General features: G+C 46.0%; 1 protein-coding gene across 3 annotated transcripts in view; it reads right to left on the bottom strand.

Annotated features, from left to right (window-relative positions):
* ADCY8 (adenylate cyclase 8) overlaps positions 1-17,977 on the bottom strand; it is a 224,915-nt gene that overhangs the window by 13,981 nt on the left and 192,957 nt on the right. For all 3 annotated transcript variants that reach the window (XM_036830371.1, XM_036830369.1, XM_036830370.1), the window contains 2 exons: positions 13,715-13,873; positions 4,061-4,207 (listed from right to left, as the gene is read on the bottom strand). In XM_036830371.1, the coding sequence (XP_036686266.1) occupies positions 4,061-4,207; positions 13,715-13,873 (306 nt within the window). The remainder of the gene's footprint in view (positions 1-4,060; positions 4,208-13,714; positions 13,874-17,977) is intronic.

Here is a 17,977-nt window from a genome sequence, read left to right as displayed (position 1 = left end):
GAGAAGATGTGACGGAGGAAGCAGAAGTCAGAGTGATATGATTGCTGGCTTTAAAGACAGAGAAAGGGGCCACAAGCCAAGCAAGACAGGGGCCTTTAGAAGCTGGAAAAGGCAAAGAAAGAATTCTCCCCTGGAGCTTCCAGAAGCAACACTGCCTTGCTGACACCTTGATTAGCCCCGTGAGATCCATTCTGGATTCTGACCTCTAATCTATAAGAGGATGAATTGCTGTTATTTCAAGCCACTAACTTTGTGGTCATTTGTTACAGCAGCCGTGGGAAGCTAATTCAGCAACTATTCGCTGAGCTTCTACAATGTCTGATGAACAAGACACATGAGGTCCTAGCCATCACGGAACCAACAGCCCAGGCAGGGGTGTCAGATGTTAGATAAATCATCACACTAACATGTGTCCTAGCTCAATTTTAGTAAAGTTTATGGTGGAAACATACCGGGAGTAGGAATAAAGAGGATGGATGATTTTGATAAAATCTGGAGGATCTGGGACGGCTTCCCTGAGTAAGTGATTTCCAATTTCAGTTGTAAAGAGTGAGGGGGGTTTTTCTAGCCATGGAGCTTGTGTAGTAGGAGGTGGGGAGCACGGAAAGGGTTGGCAGGAGCGTCCGGACATGCCTTTGCCTGCCCACCCCCCTCCCTCTGCCTGCTTACAGCTGCACTTCCCCAGGTTCCTGGGGGAAGGTGGAACTCTTCCTTCCTCTCCTCTCTTCGGAACTACTCGGCTGAGGGCCAGTTTCAGGTCCAGGCAAGGCTACCTCCTTTTCAGAAGTTAATCAGGAGGCAGTAAGAGGCTTCGCTATTTCATTTACTAACCACACGGCAACTCTATCCACTCTCTAGCTAAAAGTCTCTGGAGTCACAGTGGGGTTCCTAATCAGTCCCTTGTTCATCCTCTAGTCTGCGTGGAGCCCCGAGATGTGAGAGGGCTCTTCAGCCTTCGATGAGGCCGGGGCGGGGGCGGGGGGTGAGGAGCCCTGGTGCTGGGCTATTGCAAACCCAGTCCTGAGCATGTGCTCTGTGCAATGTTCAGTCTTCCTCGGAGCCAAGTTCCTGTGGCAACTGCATCAGCAAGAAGAGCGGTATGGTTACTGAAGGGTGTCTGGCTGGAGCTTAGTGGGGGCAGAATCTAGAGGGTCTCTTTTGACCCAAAGAAAGAAGGCAGGTCCAGGTGACCCAAGGACCCACGTGAGAAAGGCTGACAGTGCTTGGGGTTGGCAAGCCAGGGAAAGCCTTTTTCCCCCCCCTTCCTGTTGACTACATTCTCTTCTTTCTTCCTTCTCCTCTGCTTCCTGTCTTCTTCTTCCTCCCCTTTGCCCCTCTTCTTCTTCTTCCTCCTTCTCGTCTCTGCCTCTCCTCTCTCTCCTCTTTCAGCTCTTCCCCATCTCTCCTTTTTCCTCCTCCTGGTCTAGAGCTCAGCCTCCTGGACCAATTCCTTCTCTAAGCCCCTCCAACTTCCCTCTGCAAACACCCATCTCTACCACTAGGGGCGCTGTCCCCCATCTCTTTATAGGGAAGACTCGAGGGTATCTATCGATACAATTTGGGGCACCAAGATACAGACTTACTTCAGATTTATTTATTTCAGTTTAAAAACATGCAAGTGAGAACTTTTGGGTTATGGGGTGCTATAGATTTTAAAATAACACAAAGCTTGGTGTCTCAACCTTCAGTCAGATTGAGCTTTTTAATAGAGCTACTATTTAAAAAAAATTTTTTGGAAGTATGTTTTGGATGGGACTAGCCCATCATCACCTTACTATTTGCCAGGTGGTTTCTGTCTCCTATGAGTTAATTAGTTGACTGGTCACTTTAGTAAGCATCTGTTATAAGCATCTCTTGTGCTCTAGGCACAGTAGGAGGGCCTGGGGACTTAACAGAATACATAAGAGTATAATTTCTATCTTCACGAGTTAATGGCTTAGCACAGAGAATGGGATAAAGGTACCATTACCACAGAATCACCCTCCATTCTCCACATTGAAAGGCCCTCTATACACGTGTACTTACCACGGACTCCTTGTGTAAAGGGAACTCATAGTCACTCTGTCTCTCACTGGACTGTGAACCCATGAAAGGCAAGAAGTGACTGTGTCTTATTTATCTTGACTCCCATCCTCATTCCTAGGACAACTAAAACGGCCATTGTTGAGTTTATGACTTCAAAACCAGCACCATGAAATGCCAGTTAAGTGAAGATCAACGCACATGGTGATTAAAAATCAAAACAGGATGGCGGACCTGGGTTCAAAACTTGGCTTTGCCACTTAGTGGTGTGTGACAGTGGGCCCTCTTGGTGTCTCTGAATCTCAGCTTTGCTTATTTATAAAATGAAGGCTAATAATTCCTACCCTGTGGATTTGGTGTGAGGGAAAAACAACAACTAAATGTTATCTATGGAAAAAGTCAACATGTGGTAGACACCTGTGGAGATTAGTAAGAGGGGTCTCTGCCCCAGAACTAAGAGGCAGATTTGTAAACTGAAGGGTTTCATGCTCTATGATGGAAGATTTTTCAGAGTGTAAGTTTTTCATTGAAAAAAGGGTGACAACATTTACCTGGGTAGAGGGGGGATTAGAAGAGGCTTCACAAGTACAGATGATGCTTGAATTGACTGTTACATGAGTACTAGGTTTTCTGCTGGCTGTGGAGCCAAGGGAGAGAGGATGGGGTACAGTGAAGGTGGCATGATTTCTAGGTGGAAAGAGCAGTATGTGAAATGGCCAGGTGGGCTTGTGATGGCTTCTAAGTAGTGAGATGGTGCTGGATGGTGGACCAGGTGGCATATGGCGGGAGGTAAGGCTGGAGAGGATACAGGAGCAGTACGTGCAAAGCCTCGGTGGCCTTCTGAGGAACTGGCAAAGGGAGACACCAATGGATTTTGGGTTTCAAAAGAATGTGACAAAATACTCCAGCTTTTGGTGGTTGGTGATGGTCAGATGCAGGAGGGTGAATGGAAAGATGACTGTGGTCATCCAGGTGAGAAACAATATGGCCTAAAGCAAGACAAGGGCAGCTTTGACTGTGAGATGGTGAGGGGCAGATCTGAGGGCTATTCAGAAGAAGGACTCCACAGGACTCTCTAGATGGAAGGTGGGGATTAAGGGAAGGAACTTTGTTTAGGGTGATGGAGTAGATGCCGTTGGTACCCAACTCAGCTCTCCTTTATGGGGCCATCCTCCAGGGTGCCATCAGGGCTGGCTGCTGGCAACGTATTGCTGTACCCATTTTTCGGGAAGAGGCCTGGAAGCCCCCTGGCTGGCAATGCCTGGGAGATCACACGTACCCACCAGGGCAGCCCATGGCCAATGGCTGACCAATACAGGTGTACAAAAGCCTTGCCTCAATGGCGACCACTCTGTGGTACCACTGATACTCCTGAGCTCCCTGGGGGATCAGGCTGAGGAGGCTAGACGTTAGCTGAACCCACCTTTTTGCTTGGCTTCTTCCCTGGCATTTTCTCAATTACTCACTAACTTCCCATCTCAGGTTTAGGCAAGTGGATGGACACAGGTGTCCTACTTCAAGCTGGGGGGTGAGGAGGGGAAGCCCCACTCCTGCAAAGTCTATTAATGTAAATAAAGTTCAGCATGAGCATCCCCCTTGTTCCTGGAAACTGGAAGAAGAAAGTACCATCTGGGGTATGTTTATATTTTGATTAGGTCTCTGACCAAATGCTAATTGATGGTTTTATCTTTGGTAATTTGAGCAGATGGAGAAATGTCCCCATCAGTGCCCAGTCTCTGTGATGCCACTGCCTGCGTAGCACTGGCCTCCGATCAAGTCCTGCTTTTGCCATTTGCGAGTTATGTGACCTTGGGTTAAGTTTCTAGCCTCTTTGAAGCTTACATTCCTGATCCTCCAGGAGCGAAGACAGGGTTTATCTTGTGTGATAATTGTGTTAACTAGATTAGATGATGCATGTTTGTGTTTACAATGCAGTCTGGAATTCTTTAAGTGCAGAAATCGGTTACAATGAGCAACACAATGCTATGACAACACGGATGCTTCTTTGCGATTGTAAATTTCTCAGGCTTCTGTTTACCTCATCGAAGTCGGCAATGATCTCATTCAGCAGGCGTAGGCATTCCACTCCTTGGTTGTTCATTTCAGTCTGAGAGTAGAAGTCTGCAAACCCTGGGATGGAGGCAAACATCACCCCAACGGCATCATAGGATTGAGAATACAGCTCCTGGACAGAGAGACACACAGAGGGAGCCAGAAACAGTCATCAGAGGTGAGGGTCTGCCGTGATGCTCTCTGTGTGTACCTGCACCTGCAGCCACGCCCAGGTACCCACAGAGAGGACAGAGAACGGGGGCTCCGACACCATCTCATCGACACCTTAACGTCATCACCATGTGGACCGCGACCATCGATAATGCATGGTCTCCAGCCTCAGTTGGGCCCAGAGTTCTGCCTGCCCATCATTCTGTCCTTGGTCAGCTTCCTTTTCTGTTCTCCCCAGTGGCTAGTCCCAACACACACCACTCTCCTTAACTTCCCTGTGCACTTGATTCCCCTCAGTAGATGATCTTGTCTCTGAGGCTCTCACGTTCCATACTCATACAGTCAGGTAGTTCATTGTATTTTCATCTCTTCTGCTTCCACTCCAGACAATGCATTTTCCCTTCTCCTGATGAAGATCAATGCTTCTTCCTCATCTCTCGATCCCCCTCTAACTTCTTCAGCAACGTCCTCCTACAGTGATCCTTTTCTTTCTTCTTTCTTTCTCCTCTCCTCCTCCACTTCCTGTAAGTGTCTCCTATAAGAAAAAGTACAAGGTGCCCTGGAGCCTGCAGACACTTGTGACTACCAACCTCTCTTCATTCTCATCCAAACTTCTCAAACTAGTTTTCTCCACTGCCTATTCCTACTTCTCTCCATGTCCATTCACATCTCAGGCTGAAATGAAATGAAACGGGAGCAGGTCAGACTGCCAGCCAAAATGGGAAAACCTCTACACGAATCCCTGTCCAAGTCTTCCTGGACACCCCTGCAAATTGGTGTGGTGACCACACCCAAGTTCATAAATCTCCTGACTCTATGCTCTAGTTATGCCGCATCTGTTTTCCTTGTGCCTGGCCCCTTCAAGGATTTATTTTTTGCTTATCTACTGTCTTAAATGTTGGTGATTGCTATGGTTCTGTCCTTGACTCACTGCGTGGTTCAAAGTTTACATACTTCCCTGGGCTATCTCGTTCACTCTCAGCCTTTCATGTGTGAGTCTCTAAAATCCTATTTCCAAGTCGGTTCTCCTTGGGCTTCAAGCTCCTGTGTCTCATGCTGGGTTGCCCTTGCGCTCCTCAAATCATAAATGCTGCACCTGAATGCATTTCCTCTCCACCTAAACCTGTTCCTAATCCTTCATTCTCTGACTCAGTTGGTGGCACCAGCATTGACAAGTCATCAAAGTTAGAAACAGAGTCAACCTTGACTCTTTCTTCCCCATCATATTCAGATTCAATAAATTACCAAGGCTGCCTGGGTTTCTTTGTGTCTCCTAAATATTTTTTTCTAACCCTCCCATCATTTCTTTCTATCAGGCCCTTCCTGTTTTCCTCCTTGGCTATTAATATGAGAGCCTTATCCTGGGTTCAGGACTGGTCTTATCTCATCCAAAGTCATGCTCCATATGGCGGCCAGAGTGATATTTCAATGATACAATATTGACCATGGCTCTCCTTTTCTTAAAGCCCTCCTCCAACTGTCCTCAGGACAAAGCTGAGACACATGAGCATGACATATATTCACATATTCCTGCGCTCCCCTCCTCCTGTCTCTTCAGCTTCATTGCCTGCAATTCCCTGTGTTGGACCTTGTGTCCCAGAAACACCGAAGCATTTGTACTTTCTGTGTCCACTGTAGCGGATGCTGTAGGTGCCCTGCCTGCTTTCTCTCTTCCAAGGTCCGGCAGTCAGCCAGCCCTTGCGTTTCTTTGCATGGAGTTTTTCTGTGGCCACTAGAGGGCACTCTGCCCATGTGAGCTGCAGGCTGAAAGCTCCAGGAAATCAATGCCCCCTCAGGAGCTGCTCTTAACAAATGACTGATGGGAACAGGTGTAGAGTTCTCAGCAACTTCACGCCTTGGGCCAGATAACTCTGAGGGATGCTTTCTACACCACTGTCTGAATTCTCCACTGGGATTCAGCTCCAGTCGCCCACATAGGTAACTAGTCTGATAATCCCTCATTAATGGGTTACTTTCCTTTCCCTACCTTCCTTCTTACTCTCCTGTCTACCTGGGTGGGTTTCCTGGGACCACTTCCAAGCAAATTACTTGCACTCGAATCTTTGTCTGAAGGTAAGCTTCTGGAAGAAGCGAAACGAAGACGCACATGCTTCAATGCTTTCATTTTTACTGTCTGTGCCTGGATGGGATATGTCCTTCCTTCCTTGCAATTAGCAACCCTAACCAGGCTAACTCTTGTTTTCTGCCTTCACTAGCCACCTAGGTACCCTGTCTTCCTGCAAACCTTCCCAGACTCACCGATGGGGGCAGGAGGCTGACTTGGGCTGTGGCAGCACCTGGGTAACTCTACACAGAGCCCTCGCCACCTGCATTATTGCCTTTAAAATGTCCATCTCTTCCTTTATGTTTGGAGTCTGCGAGGGCAAAGACTCCATGCCATTTATATCTTAGTGCATTCAAATCATCCAATTAGTATGCTTTGGATGCCTGCAATGTAATGCATGCCTTATACAGGGTCTGGTACGAGGTAAACACTCAACATTTTGTTGAGTTAATGACTCCTTAGCCTGTGTAGGAAACATTAAAGCTTACGAAGCACTTTCATATGAATTCAATGCTTTAGCCCTTGCAAGTACCCTGTGAAGCAGGTACGATTATTATACCCACTCTACAGATAAGGAAAATGAACAGGGAGGAGTTAAGACATTGGGATCATGCTGTTGGGAGCAGAAGAGAGGGAGGTAAAGACGTCCAGGGTCTTCGTCACTCTGCATAGCTGGGTGAAAGATGGTGTCCCTGATTCATGATCAGCTGACTTGAGCTTAAGTGTAGATGCATCTGAACGGATGCTTTCATTAGTCCTTGTTCAAAAGCGCAGAGGTGGCTGGTGACCAGCTGGATTGGGTTGGGTTGGGGGGCCGTGCGGACTGTAGCCAAGGAGCAGAGCAATGGTACATGGCTTTCTGAGGCTGGGCCATTCACCTTGGCCTTGAACAATGGAGTGGTACTGCAGAAGGAGTCTGACTGTCTGCTGTGTGGGTCCAAGAACCTGCACAAGCAAACCTACAGGACCGCATCCTCCAAATGCCTGTGATATGGTGGGAAGAAAAGTCTCTGTTTACTCAGCTTCCTATTGTATTAGTTTGTTCAAGCTGCCGTAACAAAGTGCCACAGACTGGGTGGCTTAAATATCAGAAGTTTATCTTCTCACAGTTCTGGAGTCTTGGAAGTCTAAGATCAAGGTGTTGGCAGGGTTGGTTCCTCCTGAGGGTGCCCCCCATGGCTTACACATGGCCTTCTTCTCCCTGTGTCTTCATATGGTGTCTCTTCGATGTGTGTCTGTGTCCTAATTTCCTCTTCTTATAAGGACACCAGGCACATTAGATGACCTCATTCTCCTTCCCCCTCCCTCGGATCTTCTACCCATTGTCCTGCATTGATGACCCCCTGCTGGGTGTCAGAGGGCTTGCAAGGTCGTTGACGTGGCCCATTCAGGTCGGCCCCCTCCCCCTCCAAGCCAGAAGGGAGAAGGGGGTGGGGGGACTTGGAGGGGCACTTGGGAGAGCTCCAGCCAGCTGCCCACACCTTTAAAGATGTCCCCATCAATTGACTTGCTCCAATCAACCACTTTGAGTGTGCCATCTGTTTCTTTCTATTTTGGGTTCAAAGAAGATAAAAACACTGTAAACTGGGGAGGGATTGATGAGTATAGAAGGCTATTATTGTTTTATCGTCATCCGCCTCTGGCTGGATGTACAGGTTTGGGCTTCGCAGAGGATTCTGAGCGTATGAACGCTTCCCCCTCCGCCCCCCACTCGGAAGCCAAGATGAAGACTTTGGTCTCCTCTTTGCGCAGGGAACCAGAGTCCAGTCCTTCACTGGCCCAAGCCTGTCTGATTCCAAGCCCTGTGTGTCTTATACTAAGTTAAGGCACCTCTCTGCGGGGGAAAAAACAATCTCTGAGACTGTTGTCCTTATTAGTATCCTCAGGTCTCCACTCAAACGTCATGTCCTCAGAGAGACCTTCCAGGACCCCCCAGTGTAAATGCCCCCTTTTCACACATGCTGTTCCCTTATTTAGCTTCTTCTACCCTCACAGAACTTAGCATTACCAGGCTCTATGTTACATATTTATTCGTTTTAATGTCTGTTTTCCCAGGAAAACATGTGCCTCCTAACAGAAAGGACTTTGCCTTCTTTGTTCACAGTTTGAACCCCAGGATCTAGAATTAACACCTGGCACATGGTTGGCCCTCAAGAAATCCTTGCTGGACGAATGACTGAATGAGTGGGTGAGAGGTGGGGCTGGGGGTGGGAAAAAGTAGAAAAAGTAATGATGGCTCATATTTGTCAGAAATAATAATAGCAACAACCGGAATGCTCGTAAAAGGTGCCAAACCCCACTTAAGCCCTTTACGCATAATAACACATGTAAAGGTTGTAACATACAGTTGGGAAGTACTGTTACTTTGGAGATGAGGAAAATGAGGTCCGGAGAGGTTCACCACTTGTTCATGGTCACAAAATAATGAGAGGAAGAGCCAGGACTGAATGCAAGGCACCAGACTTTCAAGTGCACCAAATGACTTTTCTCTACTGAGCCCCCCTTACAGCCAGCTGCATTGGACACTTCACGTGCTCTTACCCAGCTGACTTCTCACACCAACTCAGCAAGGTGGGTATTATTTCCTCATCAGCTGGATGACAAAATGGACTCAGAGAGGTTGGGTAAGCTGCCCCAAGTCACACAGCTAGTTAGTGGCAGAGACGGAATTTGTGCTGTGCGGACTGTCCAGCACCTGAGACAGCTGCCCTTGTCAGTGTCCTTTCAGCAGGTCTAATAAGCCAGGATGAGTGAGCAGGTTTCCTGGGACTCAGCGAGAGCCAGCCTGACACTGATGACCCAGCCCAGCTGGCCTTATCAGCAAGAAAGTCCCTGCCTGGGGTGGTGAGTGCTATTCTAAGCCGAAAGTCCAGTGGTATAGCAGAAGCTGCCAGCACCTCTGTGTGGGTGACGCAGCTGGAACAGGCTCAGACAGGATGCTCCGGAGGGCAAGGCTCTGTCCACTGCCCTGTGCTTGGATGGTTTGAGCCATCTCTTGTCACTGCGCCCCCTTCTCTGCCACTCACGCCCTAACAGCAAGGTGGAGGGAGAAAAAAAGAAAATTCGGCTTTGAAGTTACACATACCTGGACTTGAATTCCAGCTCACTACGCACTAGCTTTGTGACCTTGGGCAAGTTCCTTTACTTCTCTGAGCCTCAGCTTCTTCATCGATGAAATGGGGATAATCATTCTTATCTCCTTATTGCCTGCATCCATGAGCACTGCTGTTGCCCCATGAAAGCTGGAACCCAAACTCACAAATGTCCCCCAATCAGATATTCAGAGGTTTGTATCACAGTTCAGGTCTGTAGCAAGAGGAGAAGCTAGAAATGCCTCTTACGGAAACAGAGCACGAAATTGGGAGTTCTTGCAGGCTACAGCTGTCGTGCCTCTGCCTGTCACCCCTTCACATCTTACACTACTCTGCCTGTGTCTCCTACACACACACACACACACACAAACACTGAAGTTTTCCACACATACATTCCTATTTACACACATCCTAATCCTTCCGAACACCTACACAGTGTAAGTCCTGCCACGCAGACACCCCCCATAACCATCATACACACACGTACACACTCCCTCATCTGGACAAACTCCCAGGGGCAGCATGGGTAGCGGCACAGTAAGGGGGTAACGTGGCACAGATGGAAGAAATCTGAGGGACTGGATTAGAGTCATAGCTTAAATAGAGGAACATCACGGACCTCTCTGAACCCCAGTTTCTTCATCACTAACGTGGGGATGACAGAACTCTCCTCTTAAGGTTGTGAATAGAATGAAAGATCATTTTCATCCATCGCCTGTCTTAGTACCTGGCACACAGTAGGTGTTCAGAAAATGGTATTACATCATAATGTGTAGATTCTCCAGGCAATGTGAAAATTTTCTCTGTTTAAGCCTAGCCGAGTATGAACTGTTTAAATATTTATAAAACCACAAATAAGCTTGACAAGGCTTTCTACTGAAAATGTCTTATACATGGGATTAAGGCTGAACCTGACATTTATCTTGCTCAGTGGGGGCTTGGCCCGAATAACAGCTGGGGTCTTGGCATCTCTGGTTGGTTTCCTTCCTTTCAGGATGAAGCCAGTGCCCTCTTGCTCTTCCCCACTGGTTCCAACTATCTCTTTGTGTTGGTGTCTTGATTGAAAGCAGCTTTCCTTTCGTATCTTTTTGGATCTTCCCTCTGAGGGCTCCAGTGTTTCATCTGCTCTGTCTGGTGGTCACGGTTGATGTACAACGACATTCTCTCTGCTTTCCTGGCTTTGTTAAGAAGCTCTTGTAACAAATCCCCTGACCTTAGGTAGCCTTAAGGAAACCAGGCCTGAACCCAGTTCCAGAGAACCTCATCTGTTGAGGGTGTTTGGTGCCTTAATCTGCATCCAAGAGATTCTCAAGGGCCTCAGTTCATCAAGAGCTGATTTTTCAAGCAGCACATGACTCATGCCCTTGGCTTCTCTCCCACTGGTCTTTCTGCAGATGCTTGGACGGGAAATGAATGCTGTAGGTCTCCCCCAGTTCTACCCTAAGGCAAAGGTCGCAAACCCAGATGTCTTCAGGGCATCAGCGGGTCACATAAGTGTCAGGATAAGGATGGATGAGTTGGAGAGCCCATTCCATGCCTAAAGGCAACAAATCTACCAGTTAAAACAAATACGCAAGCCAACCAATCACCCAGCTGCGGGCTTGCTGATCAGATCTGTCTCAGAGGCAGCCAGTTTGTGACCTTTGTCCTATGGGTTTTGTAGCCCCTGTTCAGCTGAGTTTGAAAATCCATATGGAAGGGTGGTCCTAGTGCAGTCTCCCAGACAACCGACTTTGCCTTTGTAGCATCCTCGGCAAGGGCTCTCCTCTCACCACTTGAAAGTTTCAGCAAGGGAGCTCACCGTTCCAGTTCTTCCACAAACCTTTAGTGTGCAGGACCACAGGGGAGGTACACTGTGCCGTGAGGATCAGTGGTGACCAAGGCCGATGTGGTCCCTGCCCTTGCGGGTCTCCATCATCACAAGATTCCTCATAATGCAGAGTACAGAGATATCCCCTGTGGACTGTCCGTGGCCCTAGGTTTGCCCTCTGGAGCCTCGCTGAGTAAGGCCAGTCCCTCTCATGGGATAACTGTTCAGGCATTTAAAGGCATCTTTCACTTCCCTCTTGAGTTACCTTTTTCTAGGTGGTTAAAGTGTGAGCCAAATGGTTTGATTTTTTTTTTTTTTTCATTTCTCACCTCCCACATCCACTCCATTATGGAGCCCTATTGATTCCAACTTGTAAAGGTACCTGGAATTCATCCACTTCTCTCCATTTTACTGCCAAATCCTAGGCCTCCTCATCAGGCCCTTTCCTGGGCTCTTTTAGGGTCTCCTAACTGGCTTCCGGTCTTGTGACCCTTTTATCCATACTCTATCAGCAGCCAATCAGATTAGGGAACACTTAAATTTTCCAAAGGCTCCCGTAGCACTTAAAAGGGTGCCCCAAACCCTACTATAGTCCATAAGACCTGACTGCCAGGCCCTGGCCCAGGCTTTCCTCATATCACTCACTACCCTTCATCCTTGGAATGGGTCGAATAGTGTACCCCTCAAATTCATGTCCACCCAGAACCTCAGAATGTGCCCTTATTTGGAAACAGGGTCTTTGCAAATGTAATTATAGAGAGAGCCCTAAATCTAATGATCGGTGCCCTCATAAGACAAGAGGACACATGTCCTTATAAGGAGGGAGAAGGCCATGTGACCCACGCAGAGATTAGAGCGATGTGGCCACAAGCCAAGGAGCACTTGGGGACCACCGGAAGCTGGAAGAGGAGGAAGGATTCCTCCCGAGAGACTTCAGAGGGAGCTTGGTGTTGGCAGCTTGATTTCAGACTTCTGGCCCCCAGAACCGTGAGAGAATACATTTCTGTTGTTTTCAGCCATGCAGTTTGTGGTGTTTGCTATAACAGCCTTGGGAAACGGGTACACTTTCTTACCCTGGCCTTCCTGTTTGCCCCAAGCTCATCCTTGCCCTGCGCCTCTGCTTGTGCGGTTCTCGCTTTCCTGGATAGTCCTGCCTCTTCCCCGTTCTCTTGGTGTGACCTGGTCCTTCCTATCATTCAGCCACAGATCAGATGTGGCCTTCTCTGAGCAGTTCCCCTGACCACACCTGCCCTGGCCAGTTGCTACCAGCAGGTGATCTTTGTTCACCCATCAGAGCACCCGTCATAATGTGAAGTGCCCTCACAATGTGTTTCTGAACTAGGTTGTTATCTGTCTGCCCCCGCTGGAATATAAGCTACGTGACGGCAAGTCCTTGCGTATTTAATTCACCACGAGAGTCCCAGAGCCTTTTAGGGGGCTAGCATGGTGCCTCTCCCACAGTCTGTGCCTTATAAATATTTTTTGCATGTTTGTTGTGACTCAGATTCCTGGAAGGTTTAGTTTGCTTTGCTCAGAGAAAGCTGCCCTTTTGTGGTCAAAGGCTAAGCCTTATTTCACTTATTTTAGTGTCCTCAAGCTTCATCCATGTTGTAGCATGTGTCAGAATTTACTTCTTTCTTTTTTTAAAATGAATTAATTAATTTATTATTTATTTTTTTGGCTGCGTTGGGTCTTTGTTGCTGTGTGCGGGCTTTCTCTAGTTGTGGTGAGCGGGGGCGACTATTTGTTGCGGTGCGCGGGCTTCTCGTTGCAGTGGCTTCTCTTGTTGCAAAGCATGGGCTCTAGGCACATGGGCTTCAGTAGTTGTGGCTCGCGGGCTCAGTAGTTGTGGCTCGCGGGCTCTAGAGCGCAGGCTCAGTAGTTGTGGCGCACAGGCTTAGTTGCTCCGCGGCAGGTGGGATCTTCCCGGACCAGGGCTGGAACCCGTGTCCCCCTGCATTGGCAGGCGGATTCTTAACCACTGTGCCACCAGGGAAGTCTCTACTTCTTTTTAAAGACTGAATAACATTCCACTCTATGTATAGACCACATTTTGCTTATCCATTTGTCTCTTGGGCGCTTTCAACTTTTGGCTGTTTTAAATAATGTTGCTATGAATATGAATGTGCAAATATCTCCTTGCGACCCTACTTTCAATCCTTTTGGTTATATAACCCCGAACTGGAATTGTTTTATACACACACACACACACACACACACGCATAAAATTCCAATTTAAAATTCCAATTCAGTCTTGCCCTAGAGATCTTACTACATCCATCTTACACATGAGGTACCGGATGGTGGGGAGGCCACGTGTGTATCTCACAGTGCTGGACAGTTTGGGCGGCCTGGCACCACGTGGCTGGCCTGGTGTCCACGCTCGTGGGCTCACAGGAGGACAGGGAAGTCCTCCCCGCGCTTGGGATCAGTGACCAGTGCGTCCAATCGCAGCCCTCCCGCGGCAACCCGTCCTCGGGGGCCAGGCCAGCCTGGGCTCACCTCGTTGTCCCGGTCCTTCTCCAGGAAGTGGCGGGCCACGTGACTGGGCAGAATGTTCCGGAGCATGTTCTCATTGTGTTCCCGCAGCTCCTTCATCTCGTTGATCTCCTCTTTGGCCTGAACTCGCCAGAGGAAGTCCAGGCGTGCTGTGTACTCCAGCTGTGGGTCAGGGGACAGAAGGGGAAGGAAAGGTTTCAGGCACACGCACGTGGGAGGCGGACAAGGCTTCTCCAGAGCCCCTCGCAGACGAAACAGAGCCTGAGCTGAACATTCTGGGGGGCCTTTTGCCTGACATGAAGAGGTCAGAATGTGATAGATTTTATAGGGCTGTGTCCCTCCCCTTCCCAGGATTATGGCACCTATGATTTTGTAACTGTTTGTGCCCTCCACTGTACTGTAAGTGCCATGAGGTCAGGGGTCCCCTCACCAGCTCAGCGTCACATCCTTACCATGTAGCAGTGTGCCTGGCACACAGGGAAGGTGTTCAGTCACTATTTGTTGACTCAACAAATAAGTTACAATAATAAAGCCAGCTAACACTCATTGGATGGTACCAGGCACTATTCTAAGGAATATACATATATGAACTCCTTTCATCCATACAGCAAACCTCATAGGAAGGTATTATTATAGATCCTTATTTTACAGATGAGAAAACTGAAGCAAACTGGTGAAGTCCCTTGACCAAAGTCACACACTCGTTAGTGGGGAAGCCAAGATTTGAGTTTAACCCCAGAGTCCAATTCTAGAGTCTGAGCTCAGTCGAGGCAATAAGGAAGAAATGCATGAGCTAATAATGGAAGGATAGTGGATCTAGTTGTGAGACCAATATGGCCTAGAGTCCTGGTCCCACATTCAAGCACTGTAACCTGGCCTAGTACCTACGTCTCTGTTTCCTCATCTCTAAAATTGGGATGAACACTCATGACCAGGCAAGCTTGGAATAGGAATAATTTAGGAAGTTATAGGTAGAGCATGTGACTCGTAGTAGGTATTTAATACCCATTAGTTCCCTCTTGTCCTAGCATCCCTTTTCATTGGAAAGTGGAGAGCTTCCTTTCTAAAGAATTTCACAAACTGTATGTACCACAGCTTTGGGAAATGCCATTATTTCAAAGACTTTAACTATTAAAATGAACAATATGCTGCACCATTAAACACATGGTTAGATGCCCTGAATTCAAGGGCTTAAAAAAATTCAGCTAGTTCTTTTCTTTCTCTTACGTGCAAATCTCAGTGGATGGCAAAAGTATGAGAAAACAGAGGTGCGAGGTTATTCATTCAGCAGAATTTGTAATAGCAAAAGCTGGAAACAATCCAAGTGTACATTCTGTTGGTTGAATAAACTATTATATACAGCTATAAAAAGAAACAAAGAATATTTCTCTGTACGTACTTTGATGGGCTGGCCTCTGAGGTGGAGAAATGCATGTAGAGTTTGCCATTATTGATCTAAGGAAAGGATATATCTCTATCTCTCTCTCCATATATATTTCTTAATTTATCTATTAAAAAACTGAGGTGTTAAAAAACCCATAAAAAATCATTACTGATGAGATGAGGAAGGGAAGCTTGGGGAGGGGAAATAGGGATAGAATTTAAACTTTTTAAATGATATCTTGTTTTATAAACCTGACTTTTGAATCATGGAAATACTTTACTTAATTATAAAACTAAATGGATTTTTTAAAAGCTCTGTGAAAACAAACAAACAAACAAATGAAGCTACAGGTACAACCACACAGAGAGGAACTGTTCCAAATGCCTTCTAACACAATAATTTGATGGCACATTCGTAGAGAGAAATACTCTGAGGCTAGAAAGAGCGCAACAAGAATCTTAAAAGCGTTTATAACAGTCACCTTGTAGGTGGTGGTGTTTGTAGTATTATTGTTAGGTTATGGTATCTGAATTGTAGGACAAAGCAAATGAATAACTGTGTTGGTGTCACTGAGAACTCGAATTTTTGGGAAGGGAAAAAGGAGATGCAGATATAAGATTGATGAGGGTAAGTCCAAAGTCTATTGTCCTATGAAAATTGGGAAGTATCACTATGAACTTATGATCTATATGCATTTCCTGGCTCTGCCTACTGAAATCAAGGTCTAGAAACAATGGAAACCTAGTAGCAATGAACAATCTCAGTGTCCAGACTGTGGTTTCAAAATATCAATTCCTACAAAAGGGACCCTGTACTCTTTGCAGAAAAAGCTGAAATTTAGGGAGGAAAATGTACAAGTCTGGAACATTTTTTGGTACCAGAAAGCAAGCAGACTACCAGAGACTGGGGTTATGTTGAAAGGAGTAGACCACCCCACTGTCAAAGATATGACAAGTTGGGCTTCCCTGGTGGCGCAGTGGTTGAGAGTCTGCCTGCCAATGCAGGGGACACGGGTTCGAGCCCTGGTCTGGGAAGATCCCACATGCCGCGGAGCAACTAGGCCCGTGAGCCACAACTACTGAGCCTGCGCGTCTGGAGCCTGTGCCCCGCAACAAGAGAGGCCGCGATAGTGAGAGGCCCGCGCACCGCGATGAAGAGTGGCCCCCGCTTGCCGCAACTGGAGAAAGCCCTCGCACAGAAACGAAGACCCAACACAGCCATAAAATTAAAAATAAATAAATTTAAATTAAAAAAAAAAGATATGACAAGTTGAAATTTAATAAGAATAATAATTGCAATGGATTGAAATGAAAGAAATATGTTAAAATGCAAAAGCTCATAGTGACACTTAAAAAACAAAACCTCATTGATTGCATCTTGATGAGGCTCAGGAACTAGCTTATTGGGAAACTTGGAAAAAATTTATAGGTAAATTAAGCATTTACCCTGCCTTTGCTTTATGAACTGTACTTAAAGGTTCTCTTTAAAAATGTATTCCAGCTAGCAAATTATGAAATATTGATAGAATTGGAATATCACTACCTAGAATATAAATGAATGTAGGTTATTATCGTCAATAGCTGCTAATATCACAAAAGGAAGATAAGCAGACATTATATGCCTCTTAATAGTAGTTCACAAAATTAACCAATTAAATCTTTTTGCAGAAAAAAATTGAACTTGAATCTCACCAAGTTTCTAGATATAACTACCAATATAGGAAAAACAAAGGACAGAGAAATGTGGTAAATACCCCTATAAAGGGTGCAATCAACAAACTCTAGACTGAGAGACATTCTACAGGTCAGTGGCTCTCACAAAATATTGCAAAAAAAAAAAAAAAAAATGGAGGGTGGTCCTATAGATTAAAAAAGAAATAAGAGACATATCAACCAATGGCGATATATGGACTTAAGTTGGATCCCAACTGAAACAAACTTAAAAAAATATAAACTAATTAGGAAATTGAAACATTGCCTAAAGTCTTGAATATATGAAAGAATTACTGTTTTATTTTTTAAAGTGTGTTAATAGTATTGTGATTAGGCTGAAATTCTCTTTTAGATGCATGTTGAATTATTTACAGATGAAATGATAGGACATTTGGAATTTGCTGCAAAATAATTGGCAAGGAGCAGTGAGCAAAATAAATAGGGATGTAGATGAAAAAAGACTGCACATGAGTTGGTGACTGTCGAAGCTGTGAGTTCATTATACTATTTTACATACTTTCGTATATGCTTAAAATTTTGCAGAAGAATAAATTTTTAAAAACGTAAGTGGTGGCTGCAGGTTGTATAAAAGAATGCTAGCCCTGTTTTACCATGTTGCGGTGTGACTGTGGGAAATTCGTTCACCTTCTTGTATTTTGATTCCCCTTCTAAAAAATGAGGATAATTGCCTTCATCTCGTTTAACGCGAGACATGGATTATCATACGATCTATCGTATGGACCAAATGACATCATGTATGCAAAAGAATTCGGAAATGTCTAAAATGTAGATTGATCAAGTATTACTATGACTTTAAGGTGTCTGTGGATGAAATCTGATTGAAACTATGCTTTCATTTTTTTTTCCCTCCAGACTCAAGAGCGTCGAGTTTTGATTTGTAGGACAGGATTTTATCCACAATTTTTTCCATATGAAATGTTTCATTTCCACCCTTAAAAAATGCAGTATTGGTTAAAGCAAGAGATAATTTTTAAAATTTCTTTCCTTTTGAAATACTCTCATCCGATTGAATTTAAATCAGAACTATGAGTAGGGAAATCTGGAGTTCAGAAGTTGACTTAAGCAAGAATTTTCCAGTTGCAAGACAAGAACATACTTTACATTTTGACTGCAGGTCACTGCATCTAAGGCATGTTCATAAAGAGATAT

The sequence above is a fragment of the Balaenoptera musculus genome, chromosome 17, assembly GCF_009873245.2.
Source record: "Balaenoptera musculus isolate JJ_BM4_2016_0621 chromosome 17, mBalMus1.pri.v3, whole genome shotgun sequence".
In the NCBI taxonomy this organism is placed as follows: Eukaryota; Metazoa; Chordata; class Mammalia; order Artiodactyla; family Balaenopteridae; genus Balaenoptera; species Balaenoptera musculus.
Note: the sequence above shows the minus strand (reverse complement) of the source record. Positions and strands in the feature narration are given on the sequence as shown.